The sequence below is a fragment of the Scophthalmus maximus genome, chromosome 8 (genome assembly GCF_022379125.1).
Source record: "Scophthalmus maximus strain ysfricsl-2021 chromosome 8, ASM2237912v1, whole genome shotgun sequence".
Classification (NCBI taxonomy): domain Eukaryota; kingdom Metazoa; phylum Chordata; class Actinopteri; order Pleuronectiformes; family Scophthalmidae; genus Scophthalmus; species Scophthalmus maximus.
Genome location: NC_061522.1, coordinates 3909911 through 3930959, shown reverse-complemented (window position 1 = coordinate 3930959; position 21049 = coordinate 3909911). Strand labels below are relative to the sequence as shown.

General features: G+C 47.0%; 1 protein-coding gene across 4 annotated transcripts; it reads left to right on the top strand.

Annotated features, from left to right (window-relative positions):
• Positions 1-2449: 2449 nt before the first annotated feature.
• LOC118312126 (MICAL-like protein 2) lies at positions 2450-20167 on the top strand. Of its 4 annotated transcripts, none has more exons than XM_047333893.1 (17): positions 2457-2898; positions 2960-3171; positions 4767-4815; positions 6602-6743; positions 6859-7049; positions 8030-8160; positions 9093-11363; positions 11442-11635; positions 12982-13045; positions 13516-13613; positions 13732-13796; positions 14257-14380; positions 14528-14630; positions 15840-15913; positions 15996-16110; positions 16820-16866; positions 18490-20167. In XM_047333893.1, the coding sequence occupies exons 2-17, from the start codon at positions 3029-3031 to the stop codon at positions 18555-18557; spliced, it is 3879 nt and encodes a 1292-aa protein (XP_047189849.1). In that variant the 5' UTR covers positions 2457-2898; positions 2960-3028; the 3' UTR covers positions 18558-20167. The 4 variants fall into 4 exon arrangements, 3 of the variants coding, with proteins under 3 accessions (XP_035492356.2, XP_047189849.1, XP_047189851.1); XM_047333895.1 differs by having other exon boundaries at positions 2457-3171; positions 9093-10257; positions 10300-11363; XM_035636463.2 differs by lacking the exons at positions 12982-13045; positions 13516-13613; positions 13732-13796; ... (4 more) ...; positions 16820-16866; positions 18490-20167 and adding an exon at positions 11935-12358 and having other exon boundaries at positions 2450-3171.
• Positions 20168-21049: the final 882 nt, after the last annotated feature.

Sequence of the window (21049 nt, the reverse complement as noted above, 5' to 3'; positions counted from 1 at the left end):
CGTTCCCATGCTTGAAATAGAGGAACATTTTTGAGAAAAAGATCAAACTGGGGTTTTTGCGGGGGGGGGGGGGAAGCAAAAGATGAAAAACTGGGTGATTTAGTGTCACGGTTTGGACACGACAAGAAAAAAGCCCTTGTTGTCAGATGGCGTTTCAGTCCGGGGCCTTTTCTGGTGTCGCCTGTTTTCAAGTTGAGGCCTATTTGTGAGGAAACGCTTCAAAAAATGTCAGTTTTATTCTTAGAATGAAGCGACACTCCATCGCTCCGCCAGATGTTTTGTACACGAGAGGCTCGGGGGGTCGTGAAGGGGCCGAAAGCAGCCGCTCTGGATCTTTAACATACGGTTCGTTGTTTTAATGAAGAGCAAGTGAGAGAGAGAGAGAGAGGTGGGAGCAAACAAGACAATGCTAGAAGAAGAAGAAGAAGAAGAAGTCTGTCGAGTCGCAGTGAGAGTCCGACACTACTACGAGTGGTTGGTTATCATTTCATCCATGGTGACGGTGGCTGTCGCCGCGCGGCACGAAGGTTCTGGGTTCCGAACCTGGCGGCCCACCTTCAAAGTTAGAAGCGGTGTGTAGACAACGGATGGATGCAATGAAATGGAAAATATGATTGATCAGTGCAACTTTGATCGTGGCAATTAAAATGCACGCGGTTGCTGTAGTGACCCCTGGTGGTCAGCTCACGCGTGAAGCACGGAGGAGCCCAGGGGCCCTCGTGCTGTCGGTGCCGAGGAGCCCTACAGTGATATGATCACACTCTACGCCCCGGGGGGGTCGTAGGACGGTCAGCGTGGTCTTCAAAGGCCGAGAGGCTCCAACACTGTGAGTGCTGAGGGGCCCAGGGCCCCTAGTGGTCAGCCTAAAGTATCTTTTAAACACCTGGGGGTGTTTTTCTTCTATTGCTTTTTCTAAATTTCTTTAAATTTCTTTCTATATTCCACTTTGCTGCTGTAATTTCCCCAAATTTCCCCATTGTGGGCAGATAAAGGTATATCTTATCTTATCGTATCGTATCGTATCGTATCGTATCTTATCTTATCTTATCTTATCGTATCGTATCGTATCGTATCGTATCGTATCGTATCGTATCGTATCGTATCGTATCGTATCGTATCGTATCGTATCGTATCGTATCGTATCGTATCGTATCGTATCGTATCGTATCTTATCTTATCTTATTTTATCTTATCTTATCTTAAATTGTAAGCGCTGAGTGGCCTGGCGTTCAACTTCCTTCACAAGTCTTGGGCCAGGCTTGGAGGCCCCGGGGCACTGGTCCATAGTCCGGCCTCCACTGAACCCATTCAAGGCGGATGGCGATTAAAATCAAATTCAAACAGTAACCGGCAGACCACTTAATGTAAGATTATATTACTATGTACCTTGAACAAACAAGCAGCATTAAATTCAGGAATTATGGAAGATTACGCAAATGAAAATATTGTGTTTTTACAAATAGCAACATAGTGACACATTCTATTCCCCAAACTAATAACTTGGTTTTTTGTTTTGTTTTTATATGCTCGGCCCTAATCTGCAAACCACGTTTCGCTTGAAACCTTCCTGCGGACAAAGGAAACGAAATCAAAACAAAGCATTGAGGGGAAAGCGGCGAGCGAAGCAGAGTTACAGCGCGGCCTTGTTTGCAAGTTTGAATCTATAAAAAGAAAAGCAAAAAAAAAAAAGCATATACCTCGTCTTTGTCGTCGGCCTGCTGCATGTGGGCAGAGTGTCAGGTAACTTTAGTGTGAATAGACCCCACCCGCCTCCTTCAACACACCCAACGCAGACACGACGGGACGGGACGGGACACGCTCACCTGAAACAACCGCACCTGGTTAGGTAGTTTCACAGTTCACTTCTGGTTACTAATATTAACACATAAGAACCTTTAAATAAATGATACATGGTCCTTTGAAGTAACACACACACACACACACACACACACACACACACACACACACACACACACACACACACACAAGTGTAAATATGGCCGCCCCTCTGTGGGACTTTTAGTTTGGAGGTGACTCAGCAGTGTTGAGGAGGTGTGTCATGTTAAGTCCTCTTGTTTTTTGTGTGTGGATGTTTTATTGAGGAGGAGTTCACATTACATAACTGCACATTGTGTGTGCACATTGGTTTTGTGAATCTTATTCTGATCAACCTTTCAGCTAAAATCGTGAAATGTGTAAAAAATATGACCGTATTAGTTCAGTGTAGTTTTTCTTGTGTGTTTAATTATTGAATCATTTTTTCCTCTGCTATGGAGGCGAAATAAACTACATTAAATTAATAAAAAATAGGATGCAAGTGTTTCTCCTCCAGGTGAACATTCCCTGGAAGTGTGCACAATTCTCTCGAGACTCAGCGTGCAGGGAGATAAAATGAACAGGAATTATAATTTATCAACAAACCCCCCCCCCCAAAAAAAAAAGAAGAAAAATCTGGTTTGGTGGCTGTAATTAAAATTGTCCGAAGGGGCGTGAACTCATCACCTCACCCGTCTCCGAAAAAAAACCCTGTCGAGTCTCCAGCCTTGTGATTGGGTCCCGCTCTGCAGGCCAGTGTGGCACGCATTAAAGACGCGCGCATGCACGCGCGCGCGCGCACGCACTACAAAGAAGCACCAAAGGCTGAGCTCCGCCCACGCCGCGTCATCGACGACCTTTCGCAGGTGTCACATCCCGTACTTTCCACACACACTCACACACACACACACACTCACGAACACACACACACACTCACACTCCTGCGCCCTGTCACTTCCCGGATCCAGAGTGTCCGAGCTGCTGTGGAAAGTTTTCAGAAGTTGGCTGTTGGAGGAGAGAAGAGGGAAGGAGGGAGGGAGGGAAGGAAGTGAGGACACAAGGGGGCCAGCTCGGTGAGCTCCACCGCTGCGCTCTCGCTCCACTCGGCACCGGGCAGCGGGCTGGTTGGTTGGTTGGTTGCGCGCCGCTGCGCTCTCGCTCCACTCGGCTCCGGGTCGGTTGGTCGTGCGCCCTTGGCCGCTGCGCTGCGGGGATGTCGGCCGTGAAGGCGCTGCAGCAGTGGTGCCGGCTCCGGTGCGACGGCTACCGGGACGTGGCCATCACCAACATGACCACGTCGTTCCGGGACGGACTGGTGTTCTGCGCCCTCATCCACACGCACCGGCCGGACCTCATGTGAGTACCGGCAGCACAACACAGAGACCAAGGGGGGGGGGGGGGGAGTGTCCTCGGGTCCCGCGATCCTTTCACAAATAAGGATCAAACTGTAAACCTTTGGCTTCATGCTACTGCAGATTTGTGACGTGGAGCTCCAGCTGTACTGTACAGTGGTGAGAGAGAGAGAGAACAAAGTTTTATGGGTCTGAAGGAAAGACAGGACCAGGAGCGAGGGGGGCCAGTAAACACCACACAGCCCCCCCCCCCCCCCCCCCCCCCTCTGAGCATAATAATATAAATGATTACAGGAAAATGAAAATGCTCCAGGTGAGTGCACCCCCCCCCCCCCCCCCCCCCCCCCCATCTGGGGAGGTCTGCAGAGGAGGAGCATTTTCATTTTCATTTTCCTGTAATCATTTATATTATTATGCTCAGAGATGCAAAGTGCATGACTTGATGCAAACTTTTCAAAAAAAGAAAAGAAAACATTACATTATCATTATTATTATTTTATTTTTTTTGATTTGGGCCTCGACCGCTCTGACCCTCATTCGACTTTGACCGCGTGACGTGATACAGTCGAAAACAGGTTTATAGCTAAAGCCTCAAACTTTGCATACGTAAAAACCACTGGACTTTGAACAGATTTCCCCGCGAAGACCCTGGACTTACTCCAAAATATGTATCTCTTTGAAGCCTTGGTTAGTTTTGCATATGTTTCTTCCTCGGAGTTGTAAATCAAAGTTCACTGTCGAAGCATCTGGAGCCAGGATCAGTTGCTCCGGAATCCGTAGCAATGTGTTGGGTGTTTCTCCACAGGAGTGATTTAATCAACCTTTACTGATCAAATGATCAATCGATCCCCTGATCATTCCGGCTCATAAGATAGTGGAGAAAATCAAAGATGTTCCGCCGACGACGACGCAGAAGATGCTCACATCTGACATGCGAGAACAAGGACGTCGTCTAGAAATGACAGCAACAGTCTACGATGATGCAGTTTCTGTCCGCTGACTCATCGTTTTTGAAACTCTGTACAGTTCGTCTACATGTCTGACACAACGTCCTCCTCCTCCAGCTGGAGCCAGAATCGTATCATGGGAATTAAAAGAAAAAGAAAAAAGGGGGGGGGGGGAACCAGTGAACAATGACTTTATGTGTTTATACTCGACAGCTGTGGAACGTTTCTTTCTCCTCGGAATAGTCTGAATCACATTAGATGTTCCACAGACTCGACTCATCAACTCCTGTTGAACTTGGGTTCTGCACGCACGCACGCACGCACGCACGCACACACACACACACACACACACACACACACACACACACACACACACACAGAACAATGACAGGTGACAGGCTTTGTCCCCGTCTCCTCCGTGTGGACACACACTTCCATCATGACGAGAGCTTTCTGATCAGCAGCCCGAGATCAGCGATCCGGCGGCCGTGTGCCCGACTGGTGACTCTGCGATGTATATATATGTTGAAGTGAAGCGTGTTTCGGTCCAGTCTGATTGCTAACACGTGGATCTGGAAGGGGACGTTCGGTATGACGTGTGTTTTTTTGAATCTCATGGCTTGTTTTTTTCCCTCCCCGTCTTCCGTTGCAGCGACTTCGATTCGCTGAAGAAGGAGAACGTCTACGAGAACAACAAACTGGTGAGAACCCGCTCGCGCTCTCCGACCGCTTCGGCGCCGGGAGTTTGTCTCGCACCCGCCGGCGGTTTCCCCCTTTCACGAACACGAGGTCTGATCCGGAGAATGATAATAAAGACAGAGAAGCTGGCCAGTTTCTACGGTGGCCCCGAGATCTCGCAGCACCGCGACTTGAGGAAACGCACGCGACCAAACGGAAAGTGTTTCCGGAGGACGCTTAAAAGTGCCGCGCGCGCGTCCGAATCATGCGCGATCGCAGTGTGACAACAAATCCAAAAGTCACGAGAGACCCTTAAAAGCCGGTGAGTCAAAATCTGCGTTTTTACAGACGCGTGCGTCGCTTTTAAGTGTCCTCCGGGAACACTTCCGTTTCGTCGCGTTGTCTATTTGCATGAAGTTTCTCTCGACCGCGTCGGCAGCAGAATCGCTTCTCCGCTGTAAATGAAACATCACTTTGTTCTCGATCCTTCCATCAACGTCCACTTACTGGATCGACGGACGCTCTCAGCCTCATCCCTGCATCTCCGGTGGATGATGATTATCTCAGAGGTCGTCGCGTGACCTCGGCGCAGAATGTTGGTCATGCGCGAACCAGTGATGGTGATGAAGAGTGTGTGATGCGGCTGAAAGATCCGCAACAGTCGGACCAGTCAGTGGACCTTGAGTTTGGAGTCTTTTTTCCCCCAAAGTGAATATGTTTCCATCCGTTGTTCAAATGGAACGAAGAATCGACGAATCACAATGTGCTTTGGCAAAAAAAAAACCAACCCATACGAGTGGATGGATGAGTCCAGGCTGTTGATCGATCAGTCACGGATCAATAACCCTGCGGCCGCGTGTCGTGGATGTTGCATGAGCAACACTTGATGTTGGGCAACGGGGAACTTTTTCCTCTTTTTTTTTTTCCAATCCCAAAATAAAAAAAGGAGAAGAAGAGCGGCGGCGTCGTTGCCAAACTCCGGGCGTTTCAAGTGTCCGGGGCACTTTGATTTCCTCCGTTTGAATTCCTTTGCTGTACTCTTTTTCCTCCCCCGGAGTTCGGTCGCGGCGCTGCGACGACCGGCCAGCCGACGGAAAGGGGCAACGTCAGGGCAGCGGCCTTGAACTGCGGCAGAAAAACGACAGCTAGGAAGTCGCCCGGACTCTGCTCTCGGCACCGAAACGAGGCCCAGACGACCGGTTGCTTAATAAGAGGCCAATAAAAAAAAAAGAAAAAGAAAAAGCTGCGAGAGATTAAAGTTTCACAGGGCGAAGCAAAGTAAACACTGTTTTTTTTTTATGACCTGATTGCTGATTAAATTATGGCTCCGCACAGACATGGTCGGCCCGCGTTCTTCCTTCTCCCTGCTTCCGCGGAAACGGTGAAGAGCGCAGCTTGGAATGTCCCGACTCGCCTAACTCTTTCCGCAGAAATGACGCGAGGGTTCAACCTGTGGATGGAGGAGCGGCACTCTACTTTGAAGGGGACGCTGGCGAAGTGGGTTCGTGTTTGGGCGTGAACTTCCCCTTGACCCATGACGCCGCTGCGTGGCCATTCAACAGCTTTTATTTTATTATATTTTTTTCAAGGCTACGTCGAGGCCATGAAAAGAAAGTTAACGGGCACGCTCCCTGCAACAGTCCCGCGCGTGTCTTTTAAATATGAATAACTCAGTATGGGTTCTCTGAGGTGCCGCGTGGTGAGGCAGTCTGCCCTTATTTGTGATTTGGTGATGCAAGTTTCCAGTTTTCTATTGAGAGCAAAACGCCTTCCTGGCCCGTTTGGATAAAGCCGAGTGTTCCCTCGCAGGCGTTCAGGGTCGCGGATGAGGAGTTGGGAATTCCAGCTCTGTTGGACGCAGAGGACATGGTGGCCATGAAGGTCCCCGACCGCCTCAGCATCCTGACGTACGTCTCGCAGTACTACAACTACTTCCACGGACGCTCCCCGAGTGAGTATCTCTCTCTCTCTCTCTCTCTCTCCGTGTGTGTCACCGCGTCCCTCTCTCCTCCCGCTCTCCGTCGTCTGATCCGTCCGTTTTTGTTTTCTTCTGTTTCCGCGCACAGTCGGCGGTATGGGAGGTATAAAGCGTCCGGCGGAGGGCGCCATCGCGGATCAACCGTCTGGGAAGAAGAACCAGCCGGTGGTGGCCAGGGTGTTCCCCTCTTCTAAGCCCGCCAGAGAGAACAGCCCCCCCCCCTCCTCCAACCTCACAAGAGCCTCTCCTTCCCCAAAACCAGCCAGAAAAGCCACAAAGGTACATTTCTGCTTCCCGGATACTCAACGTTAACATCACCAAGTTCGGGCTGGACGTATTTGTGCCAAAAGGAAAAATGTAATAAAAAAAGCTTGATTTTGAAATCACTGCAATCGATGAAGACTAAAGACTAAAGACGAAAAACAAAAAACAAAAACTCATATTGCCTCAGATCAGTTGCAGCAAGTCTGGTGATGAATTTGTCATTTGTCACGATGGAAACTGTCATTTCCACTTGATGATACATCTCTCTCCTCCTCCTCCTGTTCTTCCTCTCCCTCTCTCCCTCCTCCTCTCCCTCTCTCCTCTTCCTCTTCCTCTCTCCTCCTCCTCCTCCTGTCCCTCTCTCCTCCTCCTCTTCCTCTCCCTCTCCTCCTCTTCCTCCTCCTCCTCCTCCTGTTCTCCCTCTCTCCCTCTCTCCCTCTCTCCTCCTCTTCCTCTCCCTCTCCTCCTCTTCCTCCTCCTCCTCCTCCTGTTCTCCCTCTCCCTCTCTTCCTCCTCCTCTCCCTCTCTCCTCTTCCTCTCCCTCTCTCCTCCTCCTCCTCCTCCTCTTCCTCTCCCTCTCCTCCTCCTCCTCCTCCTCCTCCTCCTGTTCTTCCCCTCTCCCTCTCTCCTCCTCCTCCTCCTCCTCTTCCTCTCCCTCTCTCCTCCTCCTCCTCCTCCTCCTCTTCCTCTCCCTCTCCTCCTCCTCCTCCTCCTCCTCCTCCTCCTCCTCCTCCTCCTCCTGTTCTTCCCCTCTCCCTCTCTCCTCCTCCTCCTCCTCCTCTTCCTCTCCCTCTCCTCCTCCTCCTCCTCCTGTTCTTCCTCTCCCTCTCCCTCTCTCCTCCTCCTCCTCCTGTTCTTCCTCTCCCTCTCCCTCTCTCCCTCTCTTCCTCCTCCTCTCCCTCTCTCCTCTTCCTCTTCCTCCTCCTCCTCCTCCTCCTCTGTCGTCCTCCTCTTCCTCTCCCTCTCTCCTCCTCCTCCTCCTCTTCCTCTTCCAGGACGTCCAGATGGAGAGAGCGCACCACCCGACCGGGACCCTGAGTAACAAGTGTGTGTCCTGCGACAAGCACGTTCACTTGGTACAGCGACACCTGCTGGACGGGAAGCTCTATCACAGGAGCTGTGCAAAGTAAGGGGCCATACAAGTACTTGATTATAATAATAACTCATCTTGATAATCCATAACCTGTGATATATATACAACAGGTGTCTCCGGACTTATTAAAGACCGTTCAAGTGTGTAATTAAAATCTGTTAATTCATTGGTGAATGAAGCTAATAACTCATGACGGATTATGATTCGATCTAAATAATTAACTTGATAATTGTATTTAAATAATTTAAATTTGACAAATCATAATTCTGCTCACTTGTTCATTTATATTCCATTCCACATTTGTTTTATTTCCTAATAACCTATTAAAGAATAAGACCTTATTGTACTGTCATTGTCTTGTCCCAGTTGATAGTGTTTAATATGCACTCATGTAAATTGTTTCCACCTTTACACCAAAAAAAACAAACATGGTGCTGCAACTAACAATTCTGTCCATAATCGATTAATCTATTGATTATTTTTCTCGATTAATCGATTAGTTGTTTGGTCCATAATGTGTCATAAAATGGTGAAAAGTGTTGATCGTGTTTCCCAAAACCCCAAAGATGAGGTTTTGTTTCGTCCACACACCAAAGATATTCAGTTTACTGTCACAGAGGAGCAAAGAAACCAGAAAATATTCACATTCAAGAAGCTGAAATCAGAGAATTTTGACTTTTTCATAAAAACTGCTTGAACCGATTAATCCATGATCAAAATAGTTGGTGATTAATTTAGTAGTTGATTAACTGTTGCAGCTATAAAAAACAATATGTCAAGCATTTGTGACGTTGTGTTGTATGCCATGCTCCTGAAGAGCTTCGATCTTGGATATTGGATATCAAAAAAAGAAATCTACCATGTTGGGAAATTCTTATTCGATCTTTCCATCTGCCGCAGATGGTGAAAATCCCAGTATTACATATCGTCCTAATAATCACGTTGTCGTTCTTTCTGTCCCTCAGGTTGTTATCACCTACACACTCGACCGCACCTCTCAGAAGTTTACCCACAAACACTGCGTTGTCCAAATTCACTCCTCTACCAGACGCGCCTAAAACCAGCACAACCGCCCCCGCCCCCGCCCAGACCCCCTCCAGACCGGGCCCATCGTGGCTGAAGGAGAAACCCAGCAGCCCTCCCAGCTTCTCCTCCACTTTCTCCACTCCGCCTCCTCCTTCCCGGCCTCCTTCAGGCGTCTCCTCTGCTGCTAAGGAAAGTCCGAAACCTTCTGAGGAAAGATGGAAACCTCCTGAGGAAAGTCCGAAACCTTCTGGGGAAAGATGGAAACCTCCTGAGGAAAGTCCGAAACCTTCTGGGGAAAGATGGAAACCTTCTGAGGAAAGATGGAAACCTTCTGAGGGAAGTCCGAAACCTTCTGAGGAAAGATGGAAACCTCCTGAGGAAAGTCCGAAACCTTCTGGGGAAAGATGGAAACCTTCTGAGGAAAGATGGAAACCTTCTGAGGAAAGTCCGAAACCTTCTGAAGAAAGTCTGAAACCTTCTGAGAAAAGATGGAAACCTTCAGAGGAAGGATCAAATCCTTCTAAGGAAAGTCCAAAACCTTCTGAAGAAAGTCCGAAACCTTCTAAGGAAAGATGGAAACCTTTTAAGGAAAGATGGAAACCTTCTAAGGAAAGTCCGAAACCTTCTGAAGAAAGTCATAAACCTTCTAAGGAAAGTCCGAAACCTTCTGAGGAAAGTCCGAAACCTTCTAAGGAAAGATGGAAACCTAAGGAAAGTCCAAAACCTTCTGAGGAAAGATGGAAACCTTCTAAGGAAAGTCCGAAACCTTCTGAAGAAAGTCATAAACCTTCTAAGGAAAGTCCGAAACCTTCTGAGGAAAGTCCAAAACCTTCTGAGGAAAGATGGAAACCTAAGGAAAGTCCAAAACCTTCTGAGGAAAGATGGAAACCTAAGGAAAGTCCAAAACCTTCTGAGGAAAGATGGAAACCTTCTAAGGAAAGTCCAAAACCTTCTGAAGAAAGTCTGAAACCATCTAAGGAAAGTCTGAAACCTTCTGAGGAAAGTCTGAAACCATCTAAGGAAAGTCAGAAACCTTCTGAGGAAAGTCTGAAACCTTCTAAGGAAATATGGAAACCTTTTAAGGAAATATGGAAACCATCTAAGGAAAGTCCAAAACCTTTTGAGGAAAGTCCGAAACCTTCTAAGGAAAGTCATAAACCTTCTGAAGAAAGTCTGAAACCTGAGGAAAGTCTGAAACCTTCTAAGGAAAGTCTGAAACCTTCTAAGGAAAGTCATAAACCTTCTGAGGAAAGTCTGAAACCTTTTAAGGAAAGTCCGAAACCTTCTAAGGAAAGTCCGAAACCTTCTAAGGAAAGTCATAAACCTTCTGAAGAAAGTCTGAAACCTTCTAAGGAAAGTCTGAAACCTTTTAAGGAAATATGGAAACCATCTAAGGAAAGTCCAAAACCTTTTGAGGAAAGTCCGAAACCTTCTAAGGAAAGTCTGAAACCTTCTAAGGAAAGTCCAAAACCTTCTGAGGAAAGTCTGAAACCTTCTAAGGAAAGTCATAAACCTTCTGAGGAAAGTCTGAAACCTGAGGAAAGTCTGAAACCTTCTAAGGAAAGTCTGAAACCTTCTAAGGAAAGTCCGAAACCTTCTAAGGAAAGTCATAAACCTTATAAGGAAAGTCCGAAACCTTCTAAGGAAAGTCATAAACCTTCTGAGGATAGTCTGAAACCTTTTAAGGAAAGTCATAAACCTTCTGAGGAAAGTCTGAAACCTTCCGTGTCCAAACCCACGTGTGAACCCACCTTCGCGACGACCACCTCCGTCAGCACCAGGCCCACTCCCGCCCCTCGCACCTCGACCACGGCGGCCAAGACGGTGCAGTCCAAGCTCAAGTTCTTCCAGTTGGACGCAGGCAACACAGGCAACGAGGAGAAAAAGACCACGACCATCAACGTGGAGGTCAACAAGGGGCCGCACGCGAGCGGTAAGGTGCAGGAGGCCGCGGCGGCTCAGGCGGTGACCGTGGTCGTGAATTTTGGCGGCGCGGGCAAAAAGGAAGCGACTCCGGACTTGGACAGAGTCGGGCACAGAGCTGGAGCGGCCGTGAAGGATGAAAAGGCGAGTTTGAAACCTGAAGAAGGTGAAAGCGACAAGACGAAGACGGCGGCGGCGACTTTCATCTCCAAGAAACTGGCTGAGGAGAACAGCAGCAGCAGCAGCAGCAGTAAACCACCGTTGGTGACGGTAAAGAAAACTGACAAGTGAGTAATCGAAACCACAATCTTGCTTTGGCCTGACCTCTGCTGGTGAGTAATAATACTTCAATCTCCTCTGCCCAGACCCCCTCAGGTGGAGACCCCTAAGAGGGAGACGCCGGGCACCAGGGGGAGGGTGAAGCTGAGAGCCGACCCGTCGCTGCTCGCCGACCTGCAGCCTCCGGACGAGCCCCCGGCCGCCGCCCCGAGCCCGGCCGGCAGGAGCGGGCCGGGAGCCAGGACTCCGGACGGAGGGGGCCCGGCCCCCAGCACCTCAGGTCAAATTCAAACGTCTCCATAACTCTTGTGAAGTACTAACACTGTCGGTGTGTGTGTGTGTGTGTGTGTGTGTGTGTGTGTGTGTGTGTGTGTGTGTGTGTGTGTGTGTGTGTGTGTGTGTGTGTGTGTGTGTGTGTGTGTGTGTGTGTGTGTGTGTGTGTGTGTGTGTGTGTGTGTGTCCGTGACTCAGCTTGAGTCACGAGTGTTTCAAGGGACTTTTTTTTCTTTTTCTTTCCTTCTCATTCTTCCTTCCCCTTGGGCCAATATCCTCATATATTGTCGTCCCCCCTCTTTCCAGCCGCCTCGACCCTCGACACCATGACCCCCGCCTTCCCTTTTTTCATCACTTTTATCACGTTGTTGTGTTTTCTTCATTTTTTTATTTGCCTTCGAAATAAAGATACGAAAATCTGATCAGACATCGCAGTCCAGTTCTAGTCCTCCTGTTTGTGCCGCGTCTTTCATGACGATCACTAACTTGTACAGCACTATACAGTAAACAGCGGCTTTTAAATTCACTTTCTTGATCACCAGCCAACATAACATGGCTACTAGATTTTTGAAGTTACCAGCCAATTAGATTTTCCACTAGCCACATTTTATTCCGGGGTAAACAAGACCAGGTTATGAGATGCCACTGAATACACTCAAGCATCTGTGTTCCTTTAAATTGTTTTTATTCGCGTTGATGTCAGATTTACATTAAAAATGGTAAAAATATACATATTTGTATTCCTCGTCTTCTTCTTTTCCTCTCCTCTTTCATCCTCATCCTCCTCTGTGTCTGCGGCCGTCCTCTTCTCCACTTCTTCTATTTTTAACTCCCGAAAAATACCTCCCCATGTTTGTTTGTTTTCTTCCCAACTAACATTAAGTTTACTACGTAATTTCTTCAGCTCCCTTGTTTTGGTTCGCGCCGTTTCCGTTCGTCTCCTCGCTCGTCGTTTGACTTGTTACTGTTGGTGGCAAACGCCGTTTCATTATAACAATAAAAAAAAAATAGGGAGCTGACATTGGGTGGTGGATCTCACACGGGTGTTTTTCTTTTCACGACAAACACATGACACATTTTAAACCATATAATTATATGTCCTATAATTTCTTTTCCTCCTGTTATTACAAAACACGATTTTGGTTGTTTATAGCATAATACAATGTCTTCAAACGTATGTATTCGTAGAAATTTTTGTAATTTACCGCAGCATTGAAATCGACCTTGAAAATGCTTGGAAAGTGCTTGAATTTGACTTTGGAAAAAGGTTGTATGAAGCCTGGACGAAGGAAGAGAAGCAGAAGGCGGAAGAATAGAAAAAGACGCTCAAGTTTCTTGTTGATTTCTTTGCAGCATCAGACAAAGAGGCTCCGGCCGACTGGAGGTCGCGGCTCAAACCCGTCGCCAAGGAAACAGCGTAAGACTTTTGTTTCATTGACTTTGTCGCCGTGTTCTGTGTCTCTGGTTGATCCCTTATCCTTCCGTAACAACAGGGAATATCCGCATCATCAAACGCGATCTGCGCCCTCCTCCCCTAATGTCCATCCATCCATCCTTTGGTCCAGACTTTCATCCATCCCTCCCACAGGAAGCCTGCGCTGGAACCCGCTGCTCCTCCAAATGTCTCGCCCGCCATTTTGTAGTCAGAGCTTTCGGCCTCTCCTCCTCCTCCTCCTCCTCCTCCTCCTCCTCCTCCTCCTCCTCCTCTTCCTCCTCCACCACACGCGTCCGCGGCGCAGCGTGTGCTCGGCGCTCGGGAGTTCCCTCTCCCCCGATGACCTTTCCTCTCGCCCTCGTGACTCACAAACCGAAGGACTGTAGAGCAGCAGATAAACTGCCAATGAAGACATTTATGTTCTTCCTGTCCCTCTGCCCTTTCCCCCGCAGACCTGCTGGTCCTCCACAGGCGGCTAAACCGGGGGCGAACGCGCCCTCTGATGTTTCCACCACGAGCACCGCCGCTGTCGCTCCAACGCCGTCGAAGGGTAAAGGACGTGCCCGTCTGTCTCGGAGTTTCTTGTGCAAAACCTCCCGCCGAGCCCCGTCTCCGTCACGACTTTCGTCCATGTTCACTGTGTGCATTTGGTCTTTCTTCTTTTTCAGGATTCCAGAATGGTTGGAGAAGACAACCTGCAAACGGCACCACGTCGGAGGCGAAGACCTCCAAGGTACCGGGGGCGCCGACGGAAACATACGTTTGCAGCAAAGAACACAGGCCTTTAGTCAGAAACATTAGACTTCGTCAGGACAGTAGACAGCTGGTTTACACCTGGTACACTTTGTCGGCAGTACACCAGAAATAGCAATATCGCAAGACATGATGAAATAACTATCAGCGACAAAACACTGATCTCATTAAAATGAGAGATGATCACAGCATTGCAAGTCATCTCACGCAGAGTTGTTTGTAGGAAGGACTTATGATCTATTTCAAACCTACACATACTAGGGCCTGAAATGTAAAAGTGTGTGTGTGTGTGTGTGTGTGTGTGTGTGTGTGTGTGTGTGTGTGTGTGTGTGTGTGTGTGTGTGTGTGTGTGTGTGTGTGTGTGTGTGTGTGTGTGTGTGTGTGTGTGTGTGTGTGTGTGTGTGTGTGTGTGTGTGTGTGTGTGTGTGTGTCATCTGTAGGTGAAGCCAGACTACATTCCCAAAGAGGACATCATGAAGGAGCTTCAGGACATTGAAGACAATTTGAACGAGTTGGAGAAGAGAGGAGTGGAGCTGGAGATGGGGCTCCGCCGCAGCGAGGATGGTGAGCAGAACACACACACACACACACATTGTATGAGCCTCCTCTTAAGTCAGGATGTGGGATGGAAAAAAAATGCAGATTCAGGGGATTTTGTATGTGTTTCTGGGATTAACTGTGTGTTTGTGTGTGTGTGTGTGCGTGTGTCAGAGGCTGAAGATGACCCTCTCATGGATAAGCTCATGGTCGAGTGGCTCAACTTGATCAGGAACAAGCAGGTGGCCATTCGCCGGGAGTCTGAACTGGTTTACATGTGAGTACACACACACACGCACACGAACACGCACTTACACACACACACACACACACACACACACACACACGCAGACACACACACACACACGCAGACACACGCACACACACACACACACACACAGACACACACACACACACACGAAAAGGGGCATTGCACTTCATAGTGAACATTGAAACAGACATGTGGCCAGAAGGTTGACAGTTTGAATTCCCAGTGCCCGCCCTCGTCCGTCTCCCAGCAGGACGTCCTGGAACAGGACACATCACTGCTCACCGGCTGCAGTGGAAGAGGGGTGACAGCCTGGTGACATTTAATATTTTTCCTTATTCAGTCCTGTGCAAAGATTGAAACCAACAATGTGATTGAGCCGACCAGTATTCTATTCATAGCCAAAACCTGACGTAGCTGCATCGTTGTCAACTATTAAAAATATATGAGTGAGGTACGCTGTTGAACATATTCCTTCATTACAACAGACGTGGACCCGTGTTGTTTATTTGGAATCGATCCCACGCACACACGGTGCTGCTGCCATAAATACTCACTATAAAATGTGTATTAATCCGTCCCCAGCAGTGTGAAAGGTTAAATCTTTAAAGATTTATGTCTTTCTGCAGGAACCTTTTGGGTTCGGGGCTGAAAAACACAGACATGATGAAGAGATGGTGCTCACACATTCCTGGTTTTGGTCTTTTCACCGGAATCTCTGGCAATAAGAAAAATATAGAAAATCCACAGCTTTATCTTTTAAAAAGCAAACGTGCACCGCAATTATTAATTAGATAAATAACCATTTTAAAAAAACAACCTTAAAGAGCAAATGCCAATCCTCATTTAGTCGTTTCAATAACGCACTGGGAAGAAAATATTTACCAACTTAAAAGAATACCTCAATTTGTAAAACACTAATTAAGTACATTTTTAAAAAATTAAACTTATTGTGTTATCGTCAATTTGATCATAGTAATTTATTTCTGCTTCACTTATTGAAGTCATGTGGTTGGAAAAGCTTTTCAATGTGCGTCTGAAATCGCAGATGTATTTAATATCTCGTGCAAGAGCTTTCGACTGCATCCCACTGAAAATGTGTCGTGCAAATGTGCATTAATATGAATAGATATGTGTTCAACCCAAGGAAGAGACCAAACGCGAACAATTCTGTGCAGAAGTAAAATACATATATTTGTGTGCTGGGTGTCCGTGTAGAGGGAGAACCCAGGACCTGGAGGAGCAGCAGCCCAGCGTGGAGCTGGAGCTCCGGAGGCTGATGGAAAAACCAGGTGAGGGCCGTCGGAGAACAAAGCAGATCATGAACTCAAAATATATATATGTGTGTGTATTTATTAATGCACGTGTGCGCAGAACATCTGAAATCCGCCTGGGAGCGAAAGAGGGAAGAGGAGCTGATGCACAAGCTGGTGGAGATCGTCAACGACCGGAACGCGATCGTAGACGGCCTGGACGAGGACAGACTCAGGTGGGCTTTTTAGATACATCATACAAAGGTCAGATAGAAGAATCTACATCCGCACTTGGCGAACGGTGAAGGACCTGTGGCTCTTCGTCCACTTGGCGTTCAGACTGTGATTCCTAAAATCAGGACGTTGTGTTTAGACACAACTGATCACGTGTTTCACCCGCTGGAGACGATACTCAAAGTCTGGGAGAAGAAAACAAAACACCACAGGTCTCCTGGCGTCTCGTGGTTGTTTCAAAGCATTTGACTCCAAAAACTCAATTTGACGATGTTGTTAAATTTGATTTTGCACGTAAAGCCTTTAGAACTGTAGCGGAACATCAGCACTTACACCCCACAGATTATGCACAAGCTACTTATTTGAAAAATGTTTACAAAATGTCCCCCAAAAAAAAGGCCAAATATTCACCAAATGATGGATTTCGGACCGTTGGTCAGACGAAAACAAGAAGTCCAAAGACGCCTCCTTGGGCTTTGTGAAATTTTGCGAGGAGCATTTTTCTCCATCTCTGTGCTGACATTTTTGTGACACGTGATAAATAATCCATAAAAAGAAACAGATGGAAAAACAACAAAGCGATTAGTTTCATTCCCACGTCTCAGTCAAGTGCGGAGAAAACCTGACTGTGTCACTGAGTGTCTGAATCAGTAGAGACGTGGCCGTATACCTTTTCACTTTCCCGTGTGCCTTCTCTCTTCATCTTCTCAGGGAGGAAGAGGAGGACGAGCAGCTGAACAAGATGATGATGGATTTCAGTGAGTGTCTCCAGCACCTCCGCAGGCCGCCTGACCCCGCCCACCCCGCCGCCCTCCGCTCCGTTCATCGGTTATCACAGCCTCGCTGTCGCTGCGCCTCGGTCGAAGTGTGTGTGTGTGTGTGTGTGTGTGTGTGTGTGTGTGTGTGTGTGTGTGTGTGTGTGTGTGTGTGTGTGTGTGTGTGTGTGTGTGTGTGTGTGTGTGTGTGTGTGTGTGTGTGTGTGTGTGTGTGTGTGTGTGTGTGTGTGTGTGTGTGTGTGTGTGTGTGTGTGTGTGCGCGCCAGCCATCTGTAGGTGGAAGTGAACCTGTGCTGCCTTTTTAAGGGCGCCACTGGCCGCTGTTTTCATCCCGTTTGATCTAATGACTGCTAATGGACAAAAGCATCAAACAAAATGCCGCCTCCCCCTTTTTTTTGTTTTGTCAGCGGCGTTTCCTATTAGACAAATGGATAGTGCGGCCGGTTAATTTGACCCCCCCGATAGAACCGAGTAAAAAGCCGCCCTTCATTTGCAATTAATGCCCGGGAAAAAGCAGGGCCCTGGAATCAGAGGAGGTTTGTTGAACTGGTGGCGGAGACCGTGGGCTGCAAGACGAGCCGCTTCAGTTTTTTAATGCGTTCGTAAAAGTTAATGCCAAAGTTTTCCGCGGTTTGCTCCCACTCGGAGTTCAGTGGCATGATAGTTTTCACGCATTCCCGCGTTCACGTGCTGGAGAACATACTGTGCACACAGTACGCGCCTGATGAAAATACTCATCCTGTCCAATAAGTGCATTAAACGCCATGTAACCAATGGCAACACTGCTTTGTTAAAGGGGCAGTAAGCGATTTTAATCCAAACCAATGAGCGAATAGTTTTTCGCGGTCCGCTAGCTGTCGGTTCTGGGTGTGTGCGCAGAAAAAAAACCTCTACTTTTTTCAGCTCAGTCCTGGCTCTGCAAATTGAAAACCCCAAAATTGGTGCGGACCGCACCTTCACAACACTGGGGCGTTTGTAAAAGTCACTCCCTAGCACACAAGCTAGCGATGGACATGCTAGCAATGGACATGCTAGCGATGGACATGCTAGCGGCAAACGTGATAGCGACAGGAGTGCTAGCGGCAGGCGTGCTAGCGACGAAGGCTACGACTGCGTATTAGTCCGAAACTTCTCGGTTCATTTTCGATTTCCAAGAGGCGTTACCAACGGACGCAGACCAAAAATGGCTCCGGAATCACGTGACGTCTGTTTAGCGACGCGAAAGAGGAGACGCCTGTGACCATGATTCCACTGTGTCTGTGAACCAGTATTGGCGGCGGCCATCTTGGTTGTTTACAAAAGCCGCTTCTCCCCGCGTCGTGGTGTAAACCCCGCCCCATTATCAGATAATCGGTTTGTGCAAATGAAATGAGCTGCCAGAATTCGTCGGGGTCTCAGGCTAACGGCTTTTTGGCCTCTTGGTTAGCGCGTCCGTCTCCCGTACCCGAGGCTGCAGGTTCGAGCCCCGACCAGTCTTTCTCCAAAATCGCTTACTGCCCCTTTAAGTGTCACACATTACTTTTATCTACCGCACCTTTTTAGAATGTTTGTCTTCCTTTAACCAGCCCTCCTCCGTCTCCCCCTCTCTCTCTCCCTCCCCCTCAGACATAAAGAAGGAGAAACCAAAGAAAAAGTCTCTATTCACCTGGGGGAACAAGAAGAAGGAGGGATGACGCCCTCCTCCAGACGGGGGCCGCCTTTCGATTGTCTCCGCTGCTCTCGTCGTGGTCTCGGCGATTCGCGGCACACAGCGGAGAACTGGATCGTCTGTCGGTCTGTCAAAAAAAAAAAAGAGAATTGCCCCTTCCCCTTCTGTCGACTGCATCAGTCAAGATCTGACGCTGCCACGCGGATGACGTTGAGGGGGTGAACGACTCACCAGCAGGGATGTGATTTGGGTTCAGTGCTCCGCTTGTTAGTTTTTTAATCCCCCTTCTAGTCGTAATCTGTCGACTTAATGCTCACACACACACACACACACACACACACACACACACACACACACACCCCCTTGTGTGCCTGAACGTCTCCTCACTTGTTCTTGTCATTGAAATGTTTTTGCTTGTTCACAGTAACACTGATGCCAATAGGGAACGAGACTCGTGGCGGAGGTCACACGGCGGTATCTCCAACTTCAGGGCCGCCGTCTGACCCGGTTGTTATTGTACCACAAGTTATTAATAAGCACAACTTTTCCGTGTACGTTTCTGTACAGGACAAATTCGACGCCCCGACATGACAAGTCAAGCGTCGAGCACGAGTTCCTCTTCAACTGAAATCGCTTTAGGGGTTCGATACCTGGTGGTTGAGGTTGTGACATGGTTGAACGGGGGGGGGGGTTGCCTCTGAAAGTATTCAAATACAAGAGTGTCAGGAGGAATTATCATTCTGTGGTTGCTGCGTTTAAACGTACCTGTGATGAGCAGCCACTAGTTGGCAGAGATTTATTTTAAAGGGATCCTAGGACGCGTGATATGCGTGTAGAAGTTCAGTCTTCACCTTTGGGAACAATAGATATTTTTTTAAATTCCAAGCCCGGAGGTACTTAATAATCATTCAGAGCTTTTACCCTTTTTGTTTCACAGTCTTCCTCCCTCAGATATAAAATGGAGATATATAAAAAAAATTCCAATAAAGTGGAGTAAAATTGAAAAAATTGATTATAAGCTCTGAATCGTCGTTAAGTGCACATTTGAGCCTTTGATTCTCCTTTCACACGCGTTTTTAAAATGATCTCATGCACGCTTAAACATATTGCACTTAAGCATATTACAATTTTACCCAGTTGATACTGAAACGCATTTGCGAGAAAGTCACTGGAAATCAGCCTCTGGACTTTTTCTGTACAGTCGCGTTTGTACGTGTACGTTTGAGTTTTTGATTTTATGGTCGGTGGGATAAAAAGAAATCATAAAATCAAGTTTGTGTTACATGATTCAGTTTTAACCTAATGGACTGTATGTGTCTTGTGACAACTGATCCATATTGGATCTGTATTTGTACATGCATTGCTTCTTTCTTAGCTTAATTAACTGGTTTAATGTTTCTATTATGTTTTTATTTTTGCAGCGGCACTCAAGTTTTTTTCTGTGTGCGCGCGTCGGGACCGAACGGCTCACGTTTAACTGAACTCATTGGTAGTAGATGAAATTTAATATTGTATATGTTAATGACCTCTTTACGTTTTCTGTTTCTCAGGTGTCAATATTGTATAAAAAGTTGGGACTCACGATAGTCCTGATTATTAATAAATGGAGACAACTGACCTGGATTTTTACATAAATCACTGTAATAAACTTGCTTAGATTTTTTTATTAAAAAAAGACAATCGCGGATTAATGGATCATGTTGATCTATATCTGCTCATTCGAAAATAGGAGTCGTACATACCTGAATGGTGAATGTTATGAATATCACATTACTTATATTACTATTCAGGATTTACAGTTATTAACCAGCGAAAATGCATTTACTCTTTATGACCACTAGGAGGCAGCATGACACTTTCCATGTTATTTGAGCAGCCAGGCATGAAACCTTCAGATCTTAGTTTAAAAAAGAAAAAAAACTGATCTGATATCAGATTAAGACCCATCACAGACACAACTTTAGATAAATGTAAACTGTATTTTTTGATTTGTATTCTAAAAGAATGGTAATTTTTTCCAGATATGGATGTTCGGGCTGAACAAGTTTCACGTTCCGTCGCCTCAAAACGCTTCTTTTTTTTCCTATAACAAAACACACAAACGTCTTTTGATTGAGAATTTCTGTGTTTCGTCATGGCATCGTGCTGACGGGCCAAATATTATGTTGCATATCAACAAATGCCAGTCCCTCAATTTCTACGTCAAACTTTTCTAAAACCAGATAGATTCCCGTTATGCCAATTTCATGACCAGGTTTATTAGATAGTATGTTAATTAAAAAGTACAACATTTTATGAATGAAAAAAATTAACCTCTTATTAGTAAATTTTTTTTTGCAGGGGGGAAATAAATGTCACAAAAAGTTTTGGTGGATTAAAATGAAACGGTCAACATACTTATTTTTGAATTTTGTATTTTCTTCGTGGGTGAAGCTATGAATTCTGGGCCCCTGAACCTCTGGGGCCTTAAATCTTTCTAATGAAGGCAACTAAAAGTTTGATTTTGGAGCTTTAAAG

Coding starts and splice junctions, on each gene's coding strand:
- LOC118312126 (XM_047333893.1), top strand. CDS start 3,029: ATGTCGGCCGTGAAGGCGCTGCAGCAGTGGTGCCGGCTCCGGTGCGAC. Junction 8,161..9,092: donor TATCACAGGAGCTGTGCAAA/GTAAGGGGCCAT, acceptor TCTGTCCCTCAG/GTTGTTATCACCTACACACT. Junction 13,614..13,731: donor CGCTCCAACGCCGTCGAAGG/GTAAAGGACGTG, acceptor CTTCTTTTTCAG/GATTCCAGAATGGTTGGAGA.